Source organism: Procambarus clarkii, chromosome 43, assembly GCF_040958095.1.
Source record: "Procambarus clarkii isolate CNS0578487 chromosome 43, FALCON_Pclarkii_2.0, whole genome shotgun sequence".
Classification (NCBI taxonomy): domain Eukaryota; kingdom Metazoa; phylum Arthropoda; class Malacostraca; order Decapoda; family Cambaridae; genus Procambarus; species Procambarus clarkii.
This window is the reverse complement of record NC_091192.1, coordinates 24,367,762-24,385,402: the sequence shown is the minus strand read 5'-3', so window position 1 is coordinate 24,385,402 and position 17,641 is coordinate 24,367,762. Positions and strand designations below refer to the sequence as shown.

The 17,641-nt window shown below is 48.5% G+C and overlaps 3 protein-coding genes across 5 annotated transcripts in view; 1 reads left to right on the top strand and 2 right to left on the bottom strand.

Moving 5' to 3' along the window:
• LOC123755876 (serine/arginine repetitive matrix protein 2) overlaps positions 1-17,641 on the bottom strand; it is a 270,322-nt gene that overhangs the window by 184,397 nt on the left and 68,284 nt on the right. The gene's annotated exons all lie outside the window — the stretch shown is intronic.
• LOC138373700 (serine/arginine-rich splicing factor 4-like) lies at positions 9,232-10,167 on the top strand. Its single transcript, XM_069340058.1, has one exon. It carries the CDS (start codon positions 9,232-9,234, stop codon positions 10,165-10,167), a length of 936 nt encoding a protein of 311 aa, XP_069196159.1.
• Positions 11,248-17,238, bottom strand: LOC123755643 (platelet binding protein GspB-like). Its single transcript, XM_069340057.1, has 3 exons — positions 17,197-17,238; positions 15,887-16,051; positions 11,248-12,564 (listed from the first exon to the last, which is right to left on the bottom strand). Exons 1-3 carry the CDS (start codon positions 17,236-17,238, stop codon positions 11,248-11,250), a joined length of 1,524 nt encoding a protein of 507 aa, XP_069196158.1.

Sequence of the window (17,641 nt, the reverse complement as noted above, 5' to 3'; positions counted from 1 at the left end):
GGGGAACTGCCTACCTGTAACGATTCGAAAAAGAGACCTGGGAGTGGACGTAACACCTAATCTAACTCCTGAGGCACATATAAATAGGATAACGACAGCAGCGTACTCTACACTGGCGAAAATTAGAACTTCATTCAGAAACCTAAATGAGAAGGCTTTTAGGACGCTTTACACTGCCTACATGAGACCAGTCTTAGAGTATGCCGCGCCATCATGGAGCCCCCACCTGAAGAAACACATAAGGAAACTGAAGAAGGTTCAGTGGTTTGCGACGAGGCTTGTCCCAGAGTTACGAGGGATAGGGTATGAAGAACAGCTGAAGGAACTGAACCTTACGACACTAGAGAAAAGGGAGAGAGGAGATATGATAGGGACATATAAAATACTCAGGGGAATTGACAAAGTGGAAATAGATGAAATGTTCACACGTAATAATAACAGAACGAGGGGACATGGGTGGAAGCTGGAAACTCAGATGAGTCACAGAGATGTTAAGGAAGTTTTCTTTTAGCGTGAGAGTAGTGGAAATATGGAATGCACTTGAGGAACAGGTTGTGGAAGCAAATACTATTCATAATTTTAAAATTAGGTATAATAGGGAAATGGGACAGGAGTCATTGCTATAAACAACCGATGGCTGGAAAAGCGGGATCCAAGAGTCAATGCTCGATCCTGCAAGCACAAATAGGTGAGTACAAATAGGTGAGTACACAGAAGAATAAGGGAAGACGTGATCACTACCTATAAAATTCTCAGAGGAATTGACAGGGTAGATAAGGATAAACTGTTTAACGCGGGTGGTACGCGAAGAAGGGGACACAGGTGGAGACTGAGTACCCAAATGAGCCACAGGGACGTTAGAAAGAACTTTTTCAGTGTCAGAGTAGTTAACAGGTGGAATGCATTAGGCAGTGATGTGGTGGAGGCTGACTCCATACACAGTTTCAAATGTAGATATGATAGAGCCCAGTAGGGTCCGGAACCTGTACACCAGTTGATTGACGGTTGAGAGGCGGGACCAAAGAGCCAGAGCTCAACCCCCCGCAATCACAACTAGGTGAGTTAGGTCTTCCCCCCAGCAGACACCAGCCGGTACACGCAGAAACACTGGTCCGAGGAGCTCATCAGATTACCGCCGGGCAGAACATGCAAAAATCAGTAAATGCTGAGCGAGGTGCAGTGGAAGATGATAACACAAGGCAAGACAACCAATGAAGTTACAGACTTAACTTAGTATAATAGTATATGCCATCTTAAGACGACCTTAAGTTGATCATACCTTAATGGGGTTCTGGGAGTTCTTCTACTCCCCAAGCCCGGCCCGAGGCCAGGCTTGACTTGTGAGAGTTTGGTCCACCAGGCTGTTGCTTGGAGCGTCCCGCAGGCCCACATACCCACCACAGCCCGGTTGGTCCGGCACTTCTTGAAGATAACTAGATAGATAGTTGTCTGATAAAGATGTCCACGGTTGTTCCGGCAATATTTCTTATGCTCGCTGGGAGGACGTTGAACAACCGCGGACCTCTGATGTTTATACAGTGTTCTCTGATTGTGCCTATGGCACCCCTGCTCTTCACTGGTTCTATTCTGCATTTCCTAACCATATCGTTCACTCGAGTATGTTGTGATATTACTGTGAAAATTTGGGACCTGGTCTTATAGTATATTATATATATATATATATATATATATATATATATATATATATATATATATATATATATATATATATATATATATATATATATATATATAAGAGAAAGTAAGCTTAAACTTAAGGGAGAACTATCAACATCAGAGGCCCGAGACTGTTCAACACGCTTTCACTACACATAAGAGGCATAACTGGCCGATCCCTTACAGTGTTCAAGAGACAACTTGACAAACACCTCCAAAGGATACCTGATGAAGCAGGCTGTGACGCATACGTCAGGCTGCGAGCAGCCGCGTCTACAGCCTGATTGACCAGTCCAGCAACGAGGAGGCCTGGTCGAGGCGTCGCCCGGGCCGCGGGGACGCTAAGCCCCGAAAACAGACTGTCGATCCCCGATGGTCAAAGTGATTGGGCACTGTTCCTTCACACCGTCAAAGTGGTTGGGCACTGTTCCTTCACACCGTCAAAGTGGTTGGGCACTGTTCCTTCACACCGTCAAAGTGGTTGGGCACTGTTCCTTCACACCGTCAAAGTGTTGGGCACTGTTCCTTCACACCGTCAAAATGTTGGGCACTGTTCCTTCACACCGTCAAAGTGTTGGGCACTGTTCCTTCACACCGTCAGTGTTGGGCACTGTTCCTTCACACCGTCAAAATGTTGGGCACTGTTCCTTCACACCGTCAAAGTGTTGGGCACTGTTCCTTCACACCGTCAAAATGTTGGGCACTGTTCCTTCACACCGTCAGTGTTGGGCACTGTTCCTTCACACCGTCAAAGTGTTGGGCACTGTTCCTTCACACCGTCAGTGTTGGGCACTGTTCCTTCACACCGTCAGTGTTGGGCACTGTTCCTTCACACCGTCAGTGTTGGGCACTGTTCCTTCACACCGTCAAAGTGTTGGGCACTGTTCCTTTACACCGTCAGTGTTGGGCACTGTTCCTTCACACCGTCAGTGTTGGGCACTGTTCCTTCACACCGTCAGTGTTGGGCACTGTTCCTTCACACCGTCAAAGTGTTGGGCACTGTTCCTTCACACCGTCAAAGTGGTTGGGCACTGTTCCTTCACACCGTCAAAGTGTTGGGCACTGTTCCTTCACACCGTCAAAGTGGTTGGGCACTGTTCCTTCACACCGTCAAAGTGTTGGGCACTGTTCCTTCACACCGTCAGTGTTGGGCACTGTTCCTTCACACCGTCAGTGTTGGGCACTGTTCCTTCACACCGTCAGTGTTGGGCACTGTTCCTTCACACCGTCAGTGTTGGGCACTGTTCCTTCACACCGTCCACGTGCAACACAGTCATCCTGGCTTAGTGCTTTCTCCTGATAATTACCATAGCTTGCCAACCTCCAGAAGGAAACAGTCCACACCACAGGCTGAGAGATCACACCACAGGCTGAGAGATCACACCACAGGCTGAGAGATCACACCACAGGCTGAGAGATCACACCACAGGCTGAGAGATCACACCACAGGCTGAGAGATCACACCACAGGCTGAGAGATCACACCACAGGCTGAGAGATCACACCACAGGCTGAGAGATCACACCACAGGCTGAGAGATCACACCACAGGCTGGGAGATCACACCACAGGCTGGGAGATCACACCACAGGCTGAGAGATCACACCACAGGCTGAGAGATCACACCACAGGCTGAGAGATCACACCACAGGCTGAGAGATCACACCACAGGCTGAGAGATCACACCACAGGCTGAGAGATCACACCACAGGCTGAGAGATCACACCACAGGCTGAGAGATCACACCACAGGCTGAGAGATCACACCACAGGCTGAGAGATCACACCACAGGCTGAGAGATCACACCACAGGCTGAGAGATCACACCACAGGCTGGGAGATCACACCACAGGCTAAGGGTAGTGAAGATCACACGATGACGAAACAAATAATAACAGACTATTTAGTGATAAAGTTAAGGAGCAGATACTTACCGTGACAAGTAACATTGACAGCACCAACACTGCCACGGTAACCTTATTGACCGGCGTAAGAACAACGGTAATAAAAAGTTTTATTGACACGTCAACGTTAGCAGTCACAAATCCATTATTAGACCCTCACACAAGTCAATGGTAATTAACGTGTCTGAGGGTGACAGAGTAAGCACAGCTCGTGCCGAGTATAATAGCTATATTTAGCTTGTCGTACCCACGTATTAAATGCAGTTAAACCCACACTAAAGAAAGAAAAGGCCTTGAAAAGACGTGGAAGAACTCATGTCTGAGGTCCAGACGCTGCAAGACCACCACGAAGTGACCGTCACACCCGTAAGACAATGACAGGCTGGACACGAAGGACCTTTCAAGCAGGAGACGCCACTCACCACAATGTTGACTTTGACAATGTTTAGGGAACATTTAGCCTCACATAAAGCGTCCAGGAAAACACGAATTATTAGCAGCGTTAAAAATCCCTCCGTCACAATTCCCTGGAATTATTGCGAGAGATGCACCATCATTTATGTCTACACAATATTAAAGACTGGTTGCAAATCTGCAATGAAGCAATTTCTAACAATACAAGGGTGGGTGGGGGGGGGGGGGGCAGAATTTGCAAAATAACCCCATTAAAAAACACCCTGGCACTAAACACAAGAGCCATTACTGACACCCTGGCACTAAACACAAGAGCCATTACTAACACCCTGGCACTAAACACAAGAGCCATTACTAACACCCTGGCACTAAACACAAGAGCCATTACTGACACCCTGGCACTAAACACAAGAGCCATTACTAACACCCTGGCACTAAACACAAGAGCCATTACTAACACCCTGGCACTAAACACAAGAGCCATTACTAACACCCTGGCACTAAACACAAGAGCCATTACTAACACCCTGGCACTAAGTACAAGAGCCATTACTAACACCCTGGCACTAAACACAAGAGCCATTACTAACACCCTGGCACTAAACACAAGAGCCATTACTAACACCCTGGCACTAAACACAAGAGCCATTACTAACACCCTGGCACTAAACACAAGAGCCATTACTAACACCCTGGCACTAAGTACAAGAGCCATTACTAACACCCTGGCACTAAACACAAGAGCCATTACTAACACCCTGGCACTAAACACAAGAGCCATTACTAACACCCTGGCACTAAACACAAGAGCCATTACTAACACCCTGGCACTAAACACAAGAGCCATCACTAACACCCTGGCACTAAACACAAGAGCCATTACTAACACCCTGGCACTAAATACAAGAGCCATCACTAACACCCTGGCACTAAACACAAGAGCCATTACTAACACCCTGGCACTAAACACAAGAGCCATTACTAACACCCTGGCACTAAACACAAGAGCCATTACTAACACCCTGGCACTAAACACAAGAGCCATTACTAACACCCTGGCACTAAACACAAGAGCCATCACTAACACCCTGGCACTAAACACAAGAGCCATTACTAACACCCTGGCACTAAACACAAGAGCCATTACTAACACCCTGGCACTAAACACAAGAGCCATTACTAACACCCTGGCACTAAACACAAGAGCCATTACTAACACCCTGGCACTAAATACAAGAGCCCTAACACACCTCTTGTGTTCTAAATGGCGCTTGATAACAAAAATCTCAACAAAGCTTATCTAATCAAATGACCCAAATGACGTTGGGAAGATGGTGGTAGGTGGTAGTGGGTGATACCTGATCAACCAGGCTGTGACTCATACGTCAGGCTGCGAGCAGCCGCGTCCAACAGCCTGGTTGACCAGTCCAGCAACCAGGATGCCTGGTCGACGACCGGGCCGCGGGGTCGCTGAGCCCTGGAATCACGTCAAGGTAACCTCAAGGTAAGGTTCATGTATTAACAGGCTGACAGATCAGACCGTCAACCAGCCGGCCTGATAGCCCAGGGTGTAAATATGTAGCGCCAGGATGAAAACCACATATATCTTAGTCTGGAAGGTTGCTTGACACCGCCAGATATATAGCTTTATGGTGCCAGAGGGACGATAACGGAGTTAACACGACCTACGGAGAGAACCTCAACACTAGGAAAAGTAAGACAAGTGACAGGATGAACAACCCAGCGGGTTTTCTTCCTATTGGGGAGTGTTGTACATGCTGCTATGGCGGTGTTTCCACTCACAAGATGAGTGGCGCTGCCCAATACTGTCACTATGGCGGTGTGTCCACTCACAAGATGAGTGGCGCTGCCCAATACTGTCACTATGGCGGTGTGTCCACTCACAAGATGAGTGGCGCTGCCCAATACTGTCACTATGGCGGTGTGTCCACTCACAAGATGAGTGGCGCTGCCCAATACTGTCACTATGGCGGTGTGTCCACTCACAAGATGAGTGGCGCTGCCCAATACTGTCACTATGGCGGTGTTTCCACTCACAAGATGAGTGGCGCTGCCCAATACTGTCACTATGGCGGTGTGTCCACTCACAAGATGAGTGGCGCTGCCCAATACTGTCACTATGGCGGTGTTTCCACTCACAGGATGAGTGACGCTGCCCAATACTGTCACTATGGCGGTGTGTCCACTCACAGGATGAGTGGCGCTGCCCAATACTGTCACTATGGCGGTGTGTCCACTCACAGGATGAGTGGCGCTGCCCAATACTGTCACTATGGCGGTGTGTCCACTCACAAGATGAGTGGCGCTGCCCAATACTGTCACTATGGCGGTGTGTCCACTCACAAGATGAGTGGCGCTGCCCAATACTGTCACTATGGCGGTGTGTCCACTCACAAGATGAGTGGCGCTGCCCAATACTGTCACTATGGCGGTGTGTCCACTCACAAGATGAGTGGCGCTGCCCAATACTGTCACTATGGCGGTGTTTCCACTCACAAGATGAGTGGCGCTGCCCAATACTGTCACTATGGCGGTGTGTCCACTCACAAGATGAGTGGCGCTGCCCAATACTGTCACTATGGCGGTGTTTCCACTCACAAGATGAGTGGCGCTGCCCAATACTGTCACTATGGCGGTGTGTCCACTGACAAGATGAGTGGCGCTGCCCAATACTGTCACTATGGCGGTGTGTCCACTCACAAGATGAGTGGCGCTGCCCAATACTGTCACTATGGCGGTGTGTCCACTCACAAGATGAGTGGCGCTGCCCAATACTGTCACTATGGCGGTGTTTCCACTCACAAGATGAGTGGCGCTGCCCAATACTGTCACTATGGCGGTGTGTCCACTCACAAGATGAGTGGCGCTGCCCAATACTGTCACTATGGCGGTGTTTCCACTCACAAGATGAGTGACGCTGCCCAATACTGTCACTATGGCGGTGTTTCCACTCACAAGATGAGTGGTGCTGCCCAATACTGTCACTATGGCGGTGTGTCCACTCACAAGATGAGTGGTGCTGCCCAATACTGTCACTATGGCGGTGTGTCCACTCACAGGATGAGTGGCGCTGCCCAATACTGTCACTATGGCGGTGTTTCCACTCACAAGATGAGTGGCACTGCCCAATAAACTCGCCCCTCGGGGCAAAATTTTAAAAATTAATAAATTTAAGAACCCGGCCCAGGAAATATGAAGCATTGACGTGTCCACTTGCGAAACCTATACATCTTTCCTCAATCATGGAGATTTTGTTGACATTTATTAATTAGTTTATGAACTACAAAGCGCTACAAGACACAGCCCATACATTAATAACCTTGCGGTGTGAAGGTCCAAGCTGGCTAACAAACGCAGATGGAAGAAGATAGAGAAGAAGATGGAAGGAAATAGAGAAGAAGATGGAAGGAGATAGAGAAGATGGAAGGAGATAGAGAGGGATGGAAGAAGATAAGAGAAGATGGAAGGAGATAGAGAAGATGGAAGGAGACAGAGGAAGCAAGTAGAGGCAGTCACGTGCACACTTTATGACTCCTCGTTGGAGATACAGACTACAGACACAATATAGAGAGGTAAGTTTGTAAGTGGACAAATAGTAGAGGCAGCATCTAACACTGGCCGAGCAGACTGCCCACCAGGTCAGCTCAGAAACCGGGCCCGTGGGGGGATATTGATCCCGGGAGTACTGTCAGTTGAGGACGCGATAACACACATATATTAATTAAGTGCGAGTGTAGTCTATTGTTGAGGTGTCTAGACCAAGTTCAAGTTCAAGTATGTGGAGCCGGTCGGCCGAGCGGACAGCATGCTGGACTTGTGATCCTGTGGTCCTGGGTTCGATCCCAGGCGCCGGCGAGAAACAATGGGCAGAGTTTCTTTCACCCTATGCCCCTGTTACCTAGCAGTAAAATAGGTACCTGGGTGTTAGTCAGCTGTCACGGGCTGCTTCCTGGGGGTGGAGGCCTGGTCGAGGACCGGGCCGCGGGGACACTAGAGCCCCGAAATCATCTCAAGATAACCTACAGGAAGTTGTTGTTCCGGATAACTCATCGGCGAGGCGGGGCCGAAGAGTCGTGACACTACGACAAGAAGGTCAGCAGGCACGGAAGCATGATAACGACATACAAGATTGTGAGGAACATCGACATGCAGACAAAGAACCAATGCTCAAAGCGGCCAACAGCCAAACAAAGGAACATAAACATAAACCGGAAATGCAAATTACTGATAGAGACGCCTCCAGGTGTTTCTCAGCCAAAGGATCGTAAATAACTGGAATAGATTATACGAGAAAGTTTGTCGATGTAAATTACACACACAATTTTAAGTGTAAATATAAAAAAACGAGTGCTAAACAAGTACATGTAGGAGAGTACACGATGTGTGTTGTGTGCTGGGGGAGTAACAGCCCGTAGGGGGCGTGGGGAGCCCGGTGCTCGGGCCCAGGGCTGCAGGGGTGGGGGCCCAGGGCTGCAGGGGTGGGGGGCCCAGGGCTGCAGGGGTGGGGGCCCAGGGCTGCAGGGGTGGGGGCCCAGGGCTGCAGGGGTGGGGGCCCAGGGCTGCAGGGGTGGGGGCCCAGGGCTGCAGGGGTGGGGGCCCAGGGCTGCAGGGGTGGGGGCCCAGGGCTGCAGGGGTGGGGGCCCAGGGCTGCAGGGGTGGGGGCCCAGGGCTGCAGGGGTCGGCCCCAGGGCTGTAGGGGTGGGGGCCCAGAGCTGGAGGGGCAGCACGGAGAAGATAGGCCTAGACAAGCTCTAAGGTAAGGTAAGGTAAGGGCCGGCTGAGACACACAGGGGAGGAGTGAGACACAGAAGGGGGTAGGAGGAGGCGGCGAGGGGGGGGGGCGAGCGAGACACAGTAATGGGGGGGACAATATTGAGTGGAACACAGTATTGACAAAACTGTCCCACCCGGAGGTCACACACTGAACGACATGAACCAAAGCCGGGAGGTGCGAGAGCGGCCGAGAAGAAAGAGGTGTGAGAGAAGACGAGGAAGAGGCAGCAAGAGGGGACCGGCTGCCTCTTCGCTGACCAGAACAGCGAGGAATATGATAAAGAGGAATATGCAAACTGGGTAATGCTGGAGCAAGGGCGGAGGGCAATAAGAAAGACGGCGAAGGGGGACATGATAAATAAGAGACCAACAGAAGCTGACGAGAGAGAAAGAAGCGTGGGAAGAAAAGAGGCATAATACGAGGGTGGAAGGGGAAGGTGGAGACATGGAGCAGCCCCGTGGTGGAGCAGTCACGAGAGGCAGCAGTCACAAGAGACAGCAGTCACGAGAGGCAGCAGTCACAAGAGGCAGCAGTCACGAGAGGCAGCAGTCACAAGAGGCAGCAGTCACGAGAGGCAGCAGTCACAAGAGGCAGCAGTCACAAGAGGCAGCAGTCACAAGAGACAGCAGTCACGAGAGGCAGCAGTCACAAGAGGCAGCAGTCACAAGAGGCAGCAGTCACAAGAGACAGCAGTCACAAGAGACAGCAGTCACGAGAGGCAGCAGTCACAAGAGACAGCAATCACGAGAGGCAGCAGTCACAAGAGGCAGCAGTCACAAGAGGCAGCAGTCACGAGAGGCAGCAGTCACAAGAGGCAGCAGTCACGAGAGGCAGCAGTCACAAGAGGCAGCAGTCACAAGAGGCAGCAGTCACAAGAGGCAGCAGTCACAAGAGGCAGCAGTCACAAGAGGCAGCAGTCACAAGAGACAGCAGTCACAAGAGACAGCAATCACGAGAGGCAGCAGTCACAAGAGGCAGCAGTCACGAGAGGCAGCAGTCACAAGAGACAGCAATCACGAGAGGCAGCAGTCACAAGAGGCAGCAGTCACGAGAGGCAGCAGTCACAAGAGACAGCAGTCACAAGAGGCAGCAGTCACGAGAGGCAGCAGTCACAAGAGACAGCAATCACGAGAGGCAGCAGTCACAAGAGGCAGCAGTCACAAGAGACAGCAATCACGAGAGGCAGCAGTCACAAGAGGCAGCAGTCACAAGAGGCAGCAGGGGTCACAAGAGGCAGCAGTCACAAGAGGCAGCAGGGGTCACAAGAGGCAGCAGTCACAAGAGGCAGCAGTCATTAGAGGCAGCAGTCACGAGAGACAGCAGTCACAAGAGGCAGCAGTCACAAGAGGCAGCAGTCATAAGAGGCAGCAGGGGTCATAAGAGGCAGCAGGGGTCACAAGAGGCAGCAGTCACAAGAGGCAGCAGTCATTAGAGGCAGCAGTCACGAGAGACAGCAGTCACAAGAGACAGCAGTCACAAGAGGCAGCAGTCATTAGAGGCAGCAGTCACAAGAGACAGCAGTCACAAGAGGCAGCAGTCACATGAGGCAGCAGTCACAAGAGGCAGCAGTCACAAGAGGCAGCAGTCACAAGAGGCAGCAGCCACAAGAGGCAGCAGTCACAAGAGGCAGCAGTCACAAGAGGCAGCAGTCACAAGAGGCAGCAGTCACAAGAGGCAGCAGTCACAAGAGGCAGCAGTCACAAGAGGCAGCAGTCACAAGAGGCAGCAGTCACAAGAGGCAGCAGCCACAAGAGGCAGCAGTCACAAGAGGCAGCAGTCACAAGAGGCAGCAGTCACAAGAGACAGCAGGGGTCACAAGAGGCAGCAGGGGTCACAAGAGGCAGCAGGGGTCACAAGAGGCAGCAGGGGTCACAAGAGGCAGCAGGGGTCACAAGAGGTAGCACTAACACACACATCTCAGCAATCTGTACACCAGTTGATTGACAGTTGAGACGCGGAACCAAAGAGCCAGAGCTCAACTCCCGCAAGCACAACTAGATGAGAAAACAGGGATAATACCTGTAGTGTGTCTGCAGAACTCAGTTACTCCCCCAGACCCGGCCCGGGGTAAGGCTTAACTTGTGAGAACTGGTCCACCAGGCTGTTGCTCGGAGCGGCCCGCAGACCCACATATCCATTGGTTGGTCCGGCCCGTCTTCCAGAAACACGTCTAATTTTGTCTTGAACACGTCCACATTCGTCCCGGCAATATTTCTTATACTTGGAGAGAGGAGGCTGAGGATCTATGAGCCTCTGATGTTCATGATATTCTCTGATAGTGTCTATGGCACCTCTTCTCCTTGCTCGACCTATTTTGCATACGTTTCTCTCCATTATTTTATTTTTAATTTGGTATCTTCCATGTACATATGTGGAATATTTTTCGTCTTACTTTCCAACGTACATTTTGAGTGCTCTGAGCCGGTCCCAGCAAATGTTATATTTTACTGTACCTGAGCTTTACCTTCTCTGTATTCCTTTAATTTCAGAAGTCTCCTGCTTTGAAAGGGGAGGCAGGTATCGAGCAGTACTCAAGGCGGAGAAGCACAAGTGATTTGAAAAGTTGGAACATTTTGGTGACAACCCTGGATTTGAAGGTTTGAATAAGTAGTAATGGCAGGAACCGAGAGTTAGTGAAAGAGTAGAGATTGTAGCAGAGGCAGGAATGAGAGTAAGAGTAAGAGCAGTAGCAGAGGCAGGAATGAGAGTAAGAGTAAGAGCAGTACCAGTGGCAGAGATGAGAGTAAGAGTAAGAGCAGTACCAGAGGCAGAGATGAGAGTAAGAGTAAGAGCAGTACCAGAGGCAGAGATGAGAGTAAGAGTAAGAGCAGTACCAGTGGCAGGGATGAGAGTAAGAGTAAGAGCAGTACCAGTGGCAGGGATGAGAGTAAGAGTAAGAGCAGTACCAGAGGCAGGGATGAGAGTAAGAGTAAGAGCAGTACCAGAGGCAGAGATGAGAGTAAGAGTAAGAGCAGTACCAGAGGCAGAGATGAGAGTAAGAGTAAGAGCAGTACCAGTGGCAGAGATGAGAGTAAGAGTAAGAGCAGTACCAGTGGCAGAGATGAGAGTAAGAGTAAGAGCAGTACCAGTGGCAGGGATGAGAGTAAGAGTAAGAGCAGTACCAGAGGCAGAGATGAGAGTAAGAGTAAGAGCAGTACCAGTGGCAGAGATGAGAGTAAGAGTAAGAGCAGTACCAGTGGCAGGGATGAGAGTAAGAGTAAGAGCAGTACCAGTGGCAGGGATGAGAGTAAGAGTAAGAGCAGTACCAGAGGCAGGGATGAGAGTAAGAGTAAGAGCAGTACCAGAGGCAGGGATGAGAGTAAGAGTAAGAGCAGTACCAGAGGCAGGGATGAGAGTAAGAGTAAGAGCAGTACCAGAGGCAGGGATGAGAGTAAGAGTAAGAGCAGTACCAGAGGCAGAGATGAGAGTAAGAGTAAGAGCAGTACCAGAGGCAGGGATGAGAGTAAGAGTAAGAGCAGTACCAGAGGCAGGGATGAGAGTAAGAGTAAGAGCAGTACCAGAGGCAGAGATGAGAGTAAGAGTAAGAGCAGTACCAGAGGCAGGGATGAGAGTAAGAGTAAGAGCAGTACCAGAGGCAGAGATGAGAGTAAGAGTAGGAGCAGTACCAGAGGCAGGGATGAGAGTAAGAGTAAGAGCAGTACCAGTGGCAGAGATGAGAGTAAGAGTAAGAGCAGTACCAGTGGCAGAGATGAGAGTAAGAGTAAGAGCAGTACCAGTGGCAGGGATGAGAGTAAGAGTAAGAGCAGTACCAGAGTTCTGGGAGAAAAGGAACGGGTAGGGGGAAGAGGAGAAGAATGAGAGAAGAGGGGACGATAATTGATGAAGGGGAGGGGAGGAGGAAGGAAGAGGAGGGGCAAGGTGAGAGTGGGGATGAGAGACTCACCAAGCCACCTCAGCAGCAGGGAGCACCAGCAGCAAGAAGGGAACTCCTCCTCCTCCCTTACGGGGCAATACACGCTACCAAAGGAATAAATAAATAGGGTCCCGAGGTCGCCCGCTCACAGTTACAGCACGGATAAAGAGAACCGGTGGAGGTGGAGGGGACGGACCTGCCCAACCACTTCCACACACCGCTCCACCCATCAACCTCTCCACCCTCCACGCCCGAACACTTCCGCCGCACCCCCATTCCTTGCGGTTTACCTTTCTCGGTGCCTTCTCTTGGTAATTACTTACTTGCGATGAATCCGAAGACCAACGTCCCCGCGGCCCGGTCGTCGACCAGGCCTCCTGGTTGCTGGACTGGTCAACCAGGCTGTTAGACGTGGCTGCTCGCAGTCTGACGTATGAATCACAGCCTGGTTGATCAGGTATCATTTGGAGGTGTTTATAGTTCTCTCTCTTGAACATGAGGGGGATTAAACACTTTTTAACGGGGGTATTGTACACATCCTGTCATGCCTTCTGGTCTCGTGTGATGTTATTTCCGTGCGCAGGTTTGGGACCAGTCCCTCTAATATCCTTCACGTGTAGATTATTATATATCTCTCACTTGCGCTCTAGAGAATACAGATTTAAGAATATTAATCGGTCCCAATAACTTAAATGTTGATAAAAATAGATTCTAGCAGTAAATGGTCTTTACACGCTCTCTAGGTCAGCAACTTCTCCAGCTTTGCAGATGATGAGTCACAATACCGTGGCTGTAATGTTGACCAAACTACACACTAGAAGATGAAGAGACGACGAAGACCATTATCATGTCTATAGTGATGATGGTCGAGGACGGACCGAAACGTCGTCATCTCTTCCTCTTCTAGTGTGTGATTTGGTCAACATTTATCCAGCTTTGAATGAGTCTGTTACTGCGCAACAGTATACCACTCTGGCGAGCACTGGTGTCTTGACAAATATCATCACTGGCATGGCATCCCTTGCTTGAAAGGTTCTTCTTATCAAACCTGCCATTTTTCTTGCAGTCGTAACAGCTACTTTATTGTTTTCTCTAAGGTCTTCTGGCATGATTATCCCCTGATCCTTTACATTGTTTTTTCGTTCAATAATATGATTTGTCTACGTTTTATATGTCTTTTCCGTTTTTATATTTCGTTTTTTTCCATGGCGAAGGAGCTCGAACTTATCTTCAATAGGATGTTCAACATCCTCCCAGCGAGTATAAGACATATTTCTGGAAGAACTGTGGACATCTTCAAGATAAGACTAGATAGTTTTCTTCAAGGAGTACCGGACCAACCGGGCTGTGGTGGGTATGTGGGCCTGCGGGCCGCTCCAAGCAACAGCCTGGTGGACCAAACTCTCACAAGTCAAGCCTGGCCTCGGGCCGGGCTTGGGGAGTAGAAGTACTCCCAGAACCCCATCAACCAGGTAATAAACATCATATTATATTTTTATGGCCCATTAAGACCTGATTTACATCAGTTCTTGCATGAACGTGCATAATTGTGTCTTGGACGCGTCCACTTTTGTTCCGGCAATATTTGTATGGTTCTTAGGAGGAGGAGGAACAGCCGTGAACCTCTGCTGATAATACAGTATTACCAAATTGTGTCTACGGAACCTCTTCTCTTCAGGGGGTCTACTCTGTATATCATTCCATATTGTTCGCTCCAGTATGTTTACCTGCTTGATGGCTTGCTTACCTGCTTAATACCTGGTTGATGGGGTTCTGGGAGTTCTACTCCCCAAGCCCGGCCCGAGGCCAGGCTTGACTTGTGAGAGCTTGGTCCACCAGGCTGTTGCTTGGAGCGGCCCGCACGCCCTCATTTCCACCACAGGCCGGTTGGTCCAAAACTATCTAGTTTTCTCCTGAAAATTCCATTTGTTTACTATACTAACACTGATAACAATATTTTGAGTCTAACTTATTCATTTATTCGATTATTAGTTTCCAATTGTGTCCACATTGTGTATCACACATTCTAAGTAGTCTGTTTGTCTTTATCTGCACTATATCCTTAATAATTTTGTACGTGGTGATCATGTCTCCCCTTAATACTTCTCTCCTTTACCAACATGTTGTACTGTATACTGGCAATTTTTTATCCAAAACTGGATATGTCATATGTGACGAGAAAGTGAAATGTGGGTGTTTTACCGTGTAAATTTGGGACCTGACCTTCCAGTATCATCCCTGTGTATATAATACATTTTGAGTGCTTTAAGACGGTCCCAATAATACAAGTCCTTGAGCGTGTCTCTCTGTGCCGTACACGTTCACGGAGTACAAGTAAGACCCCGCGAACGAAAGTGGAAAAGATAATTAAGTATTTATTTTACTCATCGGGGGCTATAGAACACAGAGGAGCACCGCTCCTGTGCCAGTTAAGTCCACTACGGGCTCACCATAGCCCGTACTACTTGCCCCGCCCGCTCCTGTGCCAGATAAGTTACGGGCTCACCATAGCCCGTGCTACTTGCCCCGCTCCTGTGCCAGATAAGTTACGGGCTCACCATAGTCCATGCTACTTGCCCCGCCCGCTCCTGTGCCAGATAAGTTACGGGCTCACCATAGCCCGTGCTACTTGCCCCGCTCCTGTGCCAGATAAGTTACGGGCTCACCATAGTCCGTGCTACTTGGAACTTGTTCCGAGTGGCTGAATCTATAACAACATCCTCGGTGGTGACTAGCGGTCAGCGTCAGCCACTCTGAGTGAACACCCAGCCACAGCAGTGTGTACAACCACTTTCAATAGGAAGAAAACCCGCTGGGTTTATCAAGAGACATTTATATTTACCCACCGTTTGTCCCGGGCCTGACAGCTGAGTGGACAGCGTTTGGAATTCGTAGTCCAAAGGTTCCGGGTTCAATTACCAGTGGAGGCGGAAACAAATGGGCAGAGTGTCTTTCATCCTGATGCACCTTTTCACCTAGCAGTAAATAGGTACTTGGGAGTTAGACAGCTGCTACGGGCTGCTTCCTGGGGATGTGTAACCAACAGGAGGCCTGGTTGAGGACCGGGCCGCGGGGACGCCAAGCCCCGAAATCCTCTCAAGAAGATAACCACCCTAAAGCACACGTTATCTAAGGGTGTAGTGCGGGAAGCGTTCAAAAAATGTTTCAAGATTTGATCGAAACAAATTTGTTAATTTAAACACCGAGAGATTTATGATACTGTACTTGTGATGCTTCATCACATTGTGATGCTTCATCACATTGTGATGCTTCATCACATTGTGATGCTTCATCACATTGTGATGCTTCATCACATTGTGATGCTTCATCACACTGTGATGCCTGTGATGCGGGTGCCGTCTCCCAGGCAGTTGTTTTTATTATTATTTTCTACCACAGACGTGGCCACACATTTACAATGCTAACCAGCATATATACATTTTCTTCTGTCCTCCATGGACAGGGTTAGAGAAGTGTTAAACATACAGTTCAAGGGTTTATTGAACACTCAACCACAGAAGGTGATTCGGTGCTTTTAAAATGCTAAGCTAACCTACATACGTAAATACGTAGATACGCAGATATACGTATGCCCTACATAAATCCCAGGCAGTGTACTGTCTGGGTGTTGTACCCAAGACTTCACTCTCAGGTGGTTGGTCACCTCGTGACAGGATTTTTTCTTTCACCTGATGCCGGGGTAATATAATATATATATATATATATATATATATTTATATATATATATATATATATATATATATATATAATATATATAATATATATATAATATATAGTAGTAAGTAATATAATATATATATATATATATATATATATATATATATATATATATATATATATATATATATATATATATATATATATATATATATATGCAATTGACGATCACAAAACACTGATCATTTTATGCTGAAAATCCACAGAGAAATATGAAAGAAAGTGAACGTTTCGGCCTGTTAAAGCCTTTGTCAACACAAGACTCAGTCTTGTGTTGACAAAGGCTTTAACAGGCCGAAACGTTCACTTTCTTTCATATTCCTCTGTGGATTTTCCGCATATATATATATATATATATATATATATATATATATATATATATATATATATATATATATATATATATATATATATATATATATATACAATCACTAAGGAGCCCTGCACAAGGAAGCAACGACATACTGGAGTGAGAGAGATGGCAGGAAGTGTAAAATATATCCAATAAAAACTCTTGGGTTCCATAAAGCCAATAAGAGAAGACAGTGTAAACATGAGAAGGCCGCCACTCCACAACCTCCTGCCACCAAGTGTAACAAATGTTGCTGGAATAACAATGGCAGCTCTCAAGAGGGAGGAACTGTTTAAGTTCCGCTGGAGTTACCGGATCAGCCTGGCTGTGATGGCTGTTTGCCTGCGGGAAACACAGACAACCAGCTTCACAGACCAGACAATCACCAGGCCTGTCATAGGAGAACACTCAAAATTGTCCACAGGTAATCCTCTACAAGTACAACCTGATAGAACTGTATATTAAGCTTCGACACGCCAACTTTCATCATAACACGGACAATAAAAATTAAATAATAAAAATAATGATATATTTATATACAATGACACGAACGCACGCGCACACACTATTGGCTTATCTCGAGAGATAATGAACTTTCCGATTAAAAGCGACTAGTTTTTGTTTTTGTATCCAAGGTCATGACATTAAAGTGTAGAGGCGGAGATCGATCAACCGGACGAGCGATTACCTATTGTCATTTACAGTGGCAGAATATTAATATGATGGTGCGTTATATACACGTGGCCCATGTACGCGGCCCACGGGACCAGCACGCGGCCCACGGGACCAGCACGCAGCCCACGGGACCAACACGCGGCCCACGGGACCAACACGCAGCCTACGGGACCAACACGCGGCCCACGGGACCAGCACGCAGCCCACGGGACCAG

Excerpts from the sequence above, each read along its gene's own strand:
- LOC138373700 (XM_069340058.1), top strand. The coding sequence starts at position 9,232 with ATGGAGCAGCCCCGTGGTGGAGCAGTCACGAGAGGCAGCAGTCACAAG.
- LOC123755643 (XM_069340057.1), bottom strand. The coding sequence starts at position 17,238 with ATGAAAGTTGGCGTGTCGAAGCTTAATATACAGTTCTATCAG. Across the intron at positions 16,052-17,196 it reads TTAATATACAGTTCTATCAG|AAAATAATAATAAAAACAAC; the intron begins GTTGTACTTGTA and ends CGTCTGTGGTAG. Across the intron at positions 12,565-15,886 it reads AATGTGATGAAGCATCACAA|AACTCTGGTACTGCTCTTAC; the intron begins GTACAGTATCAT and ends CTTTTCTCCCAG.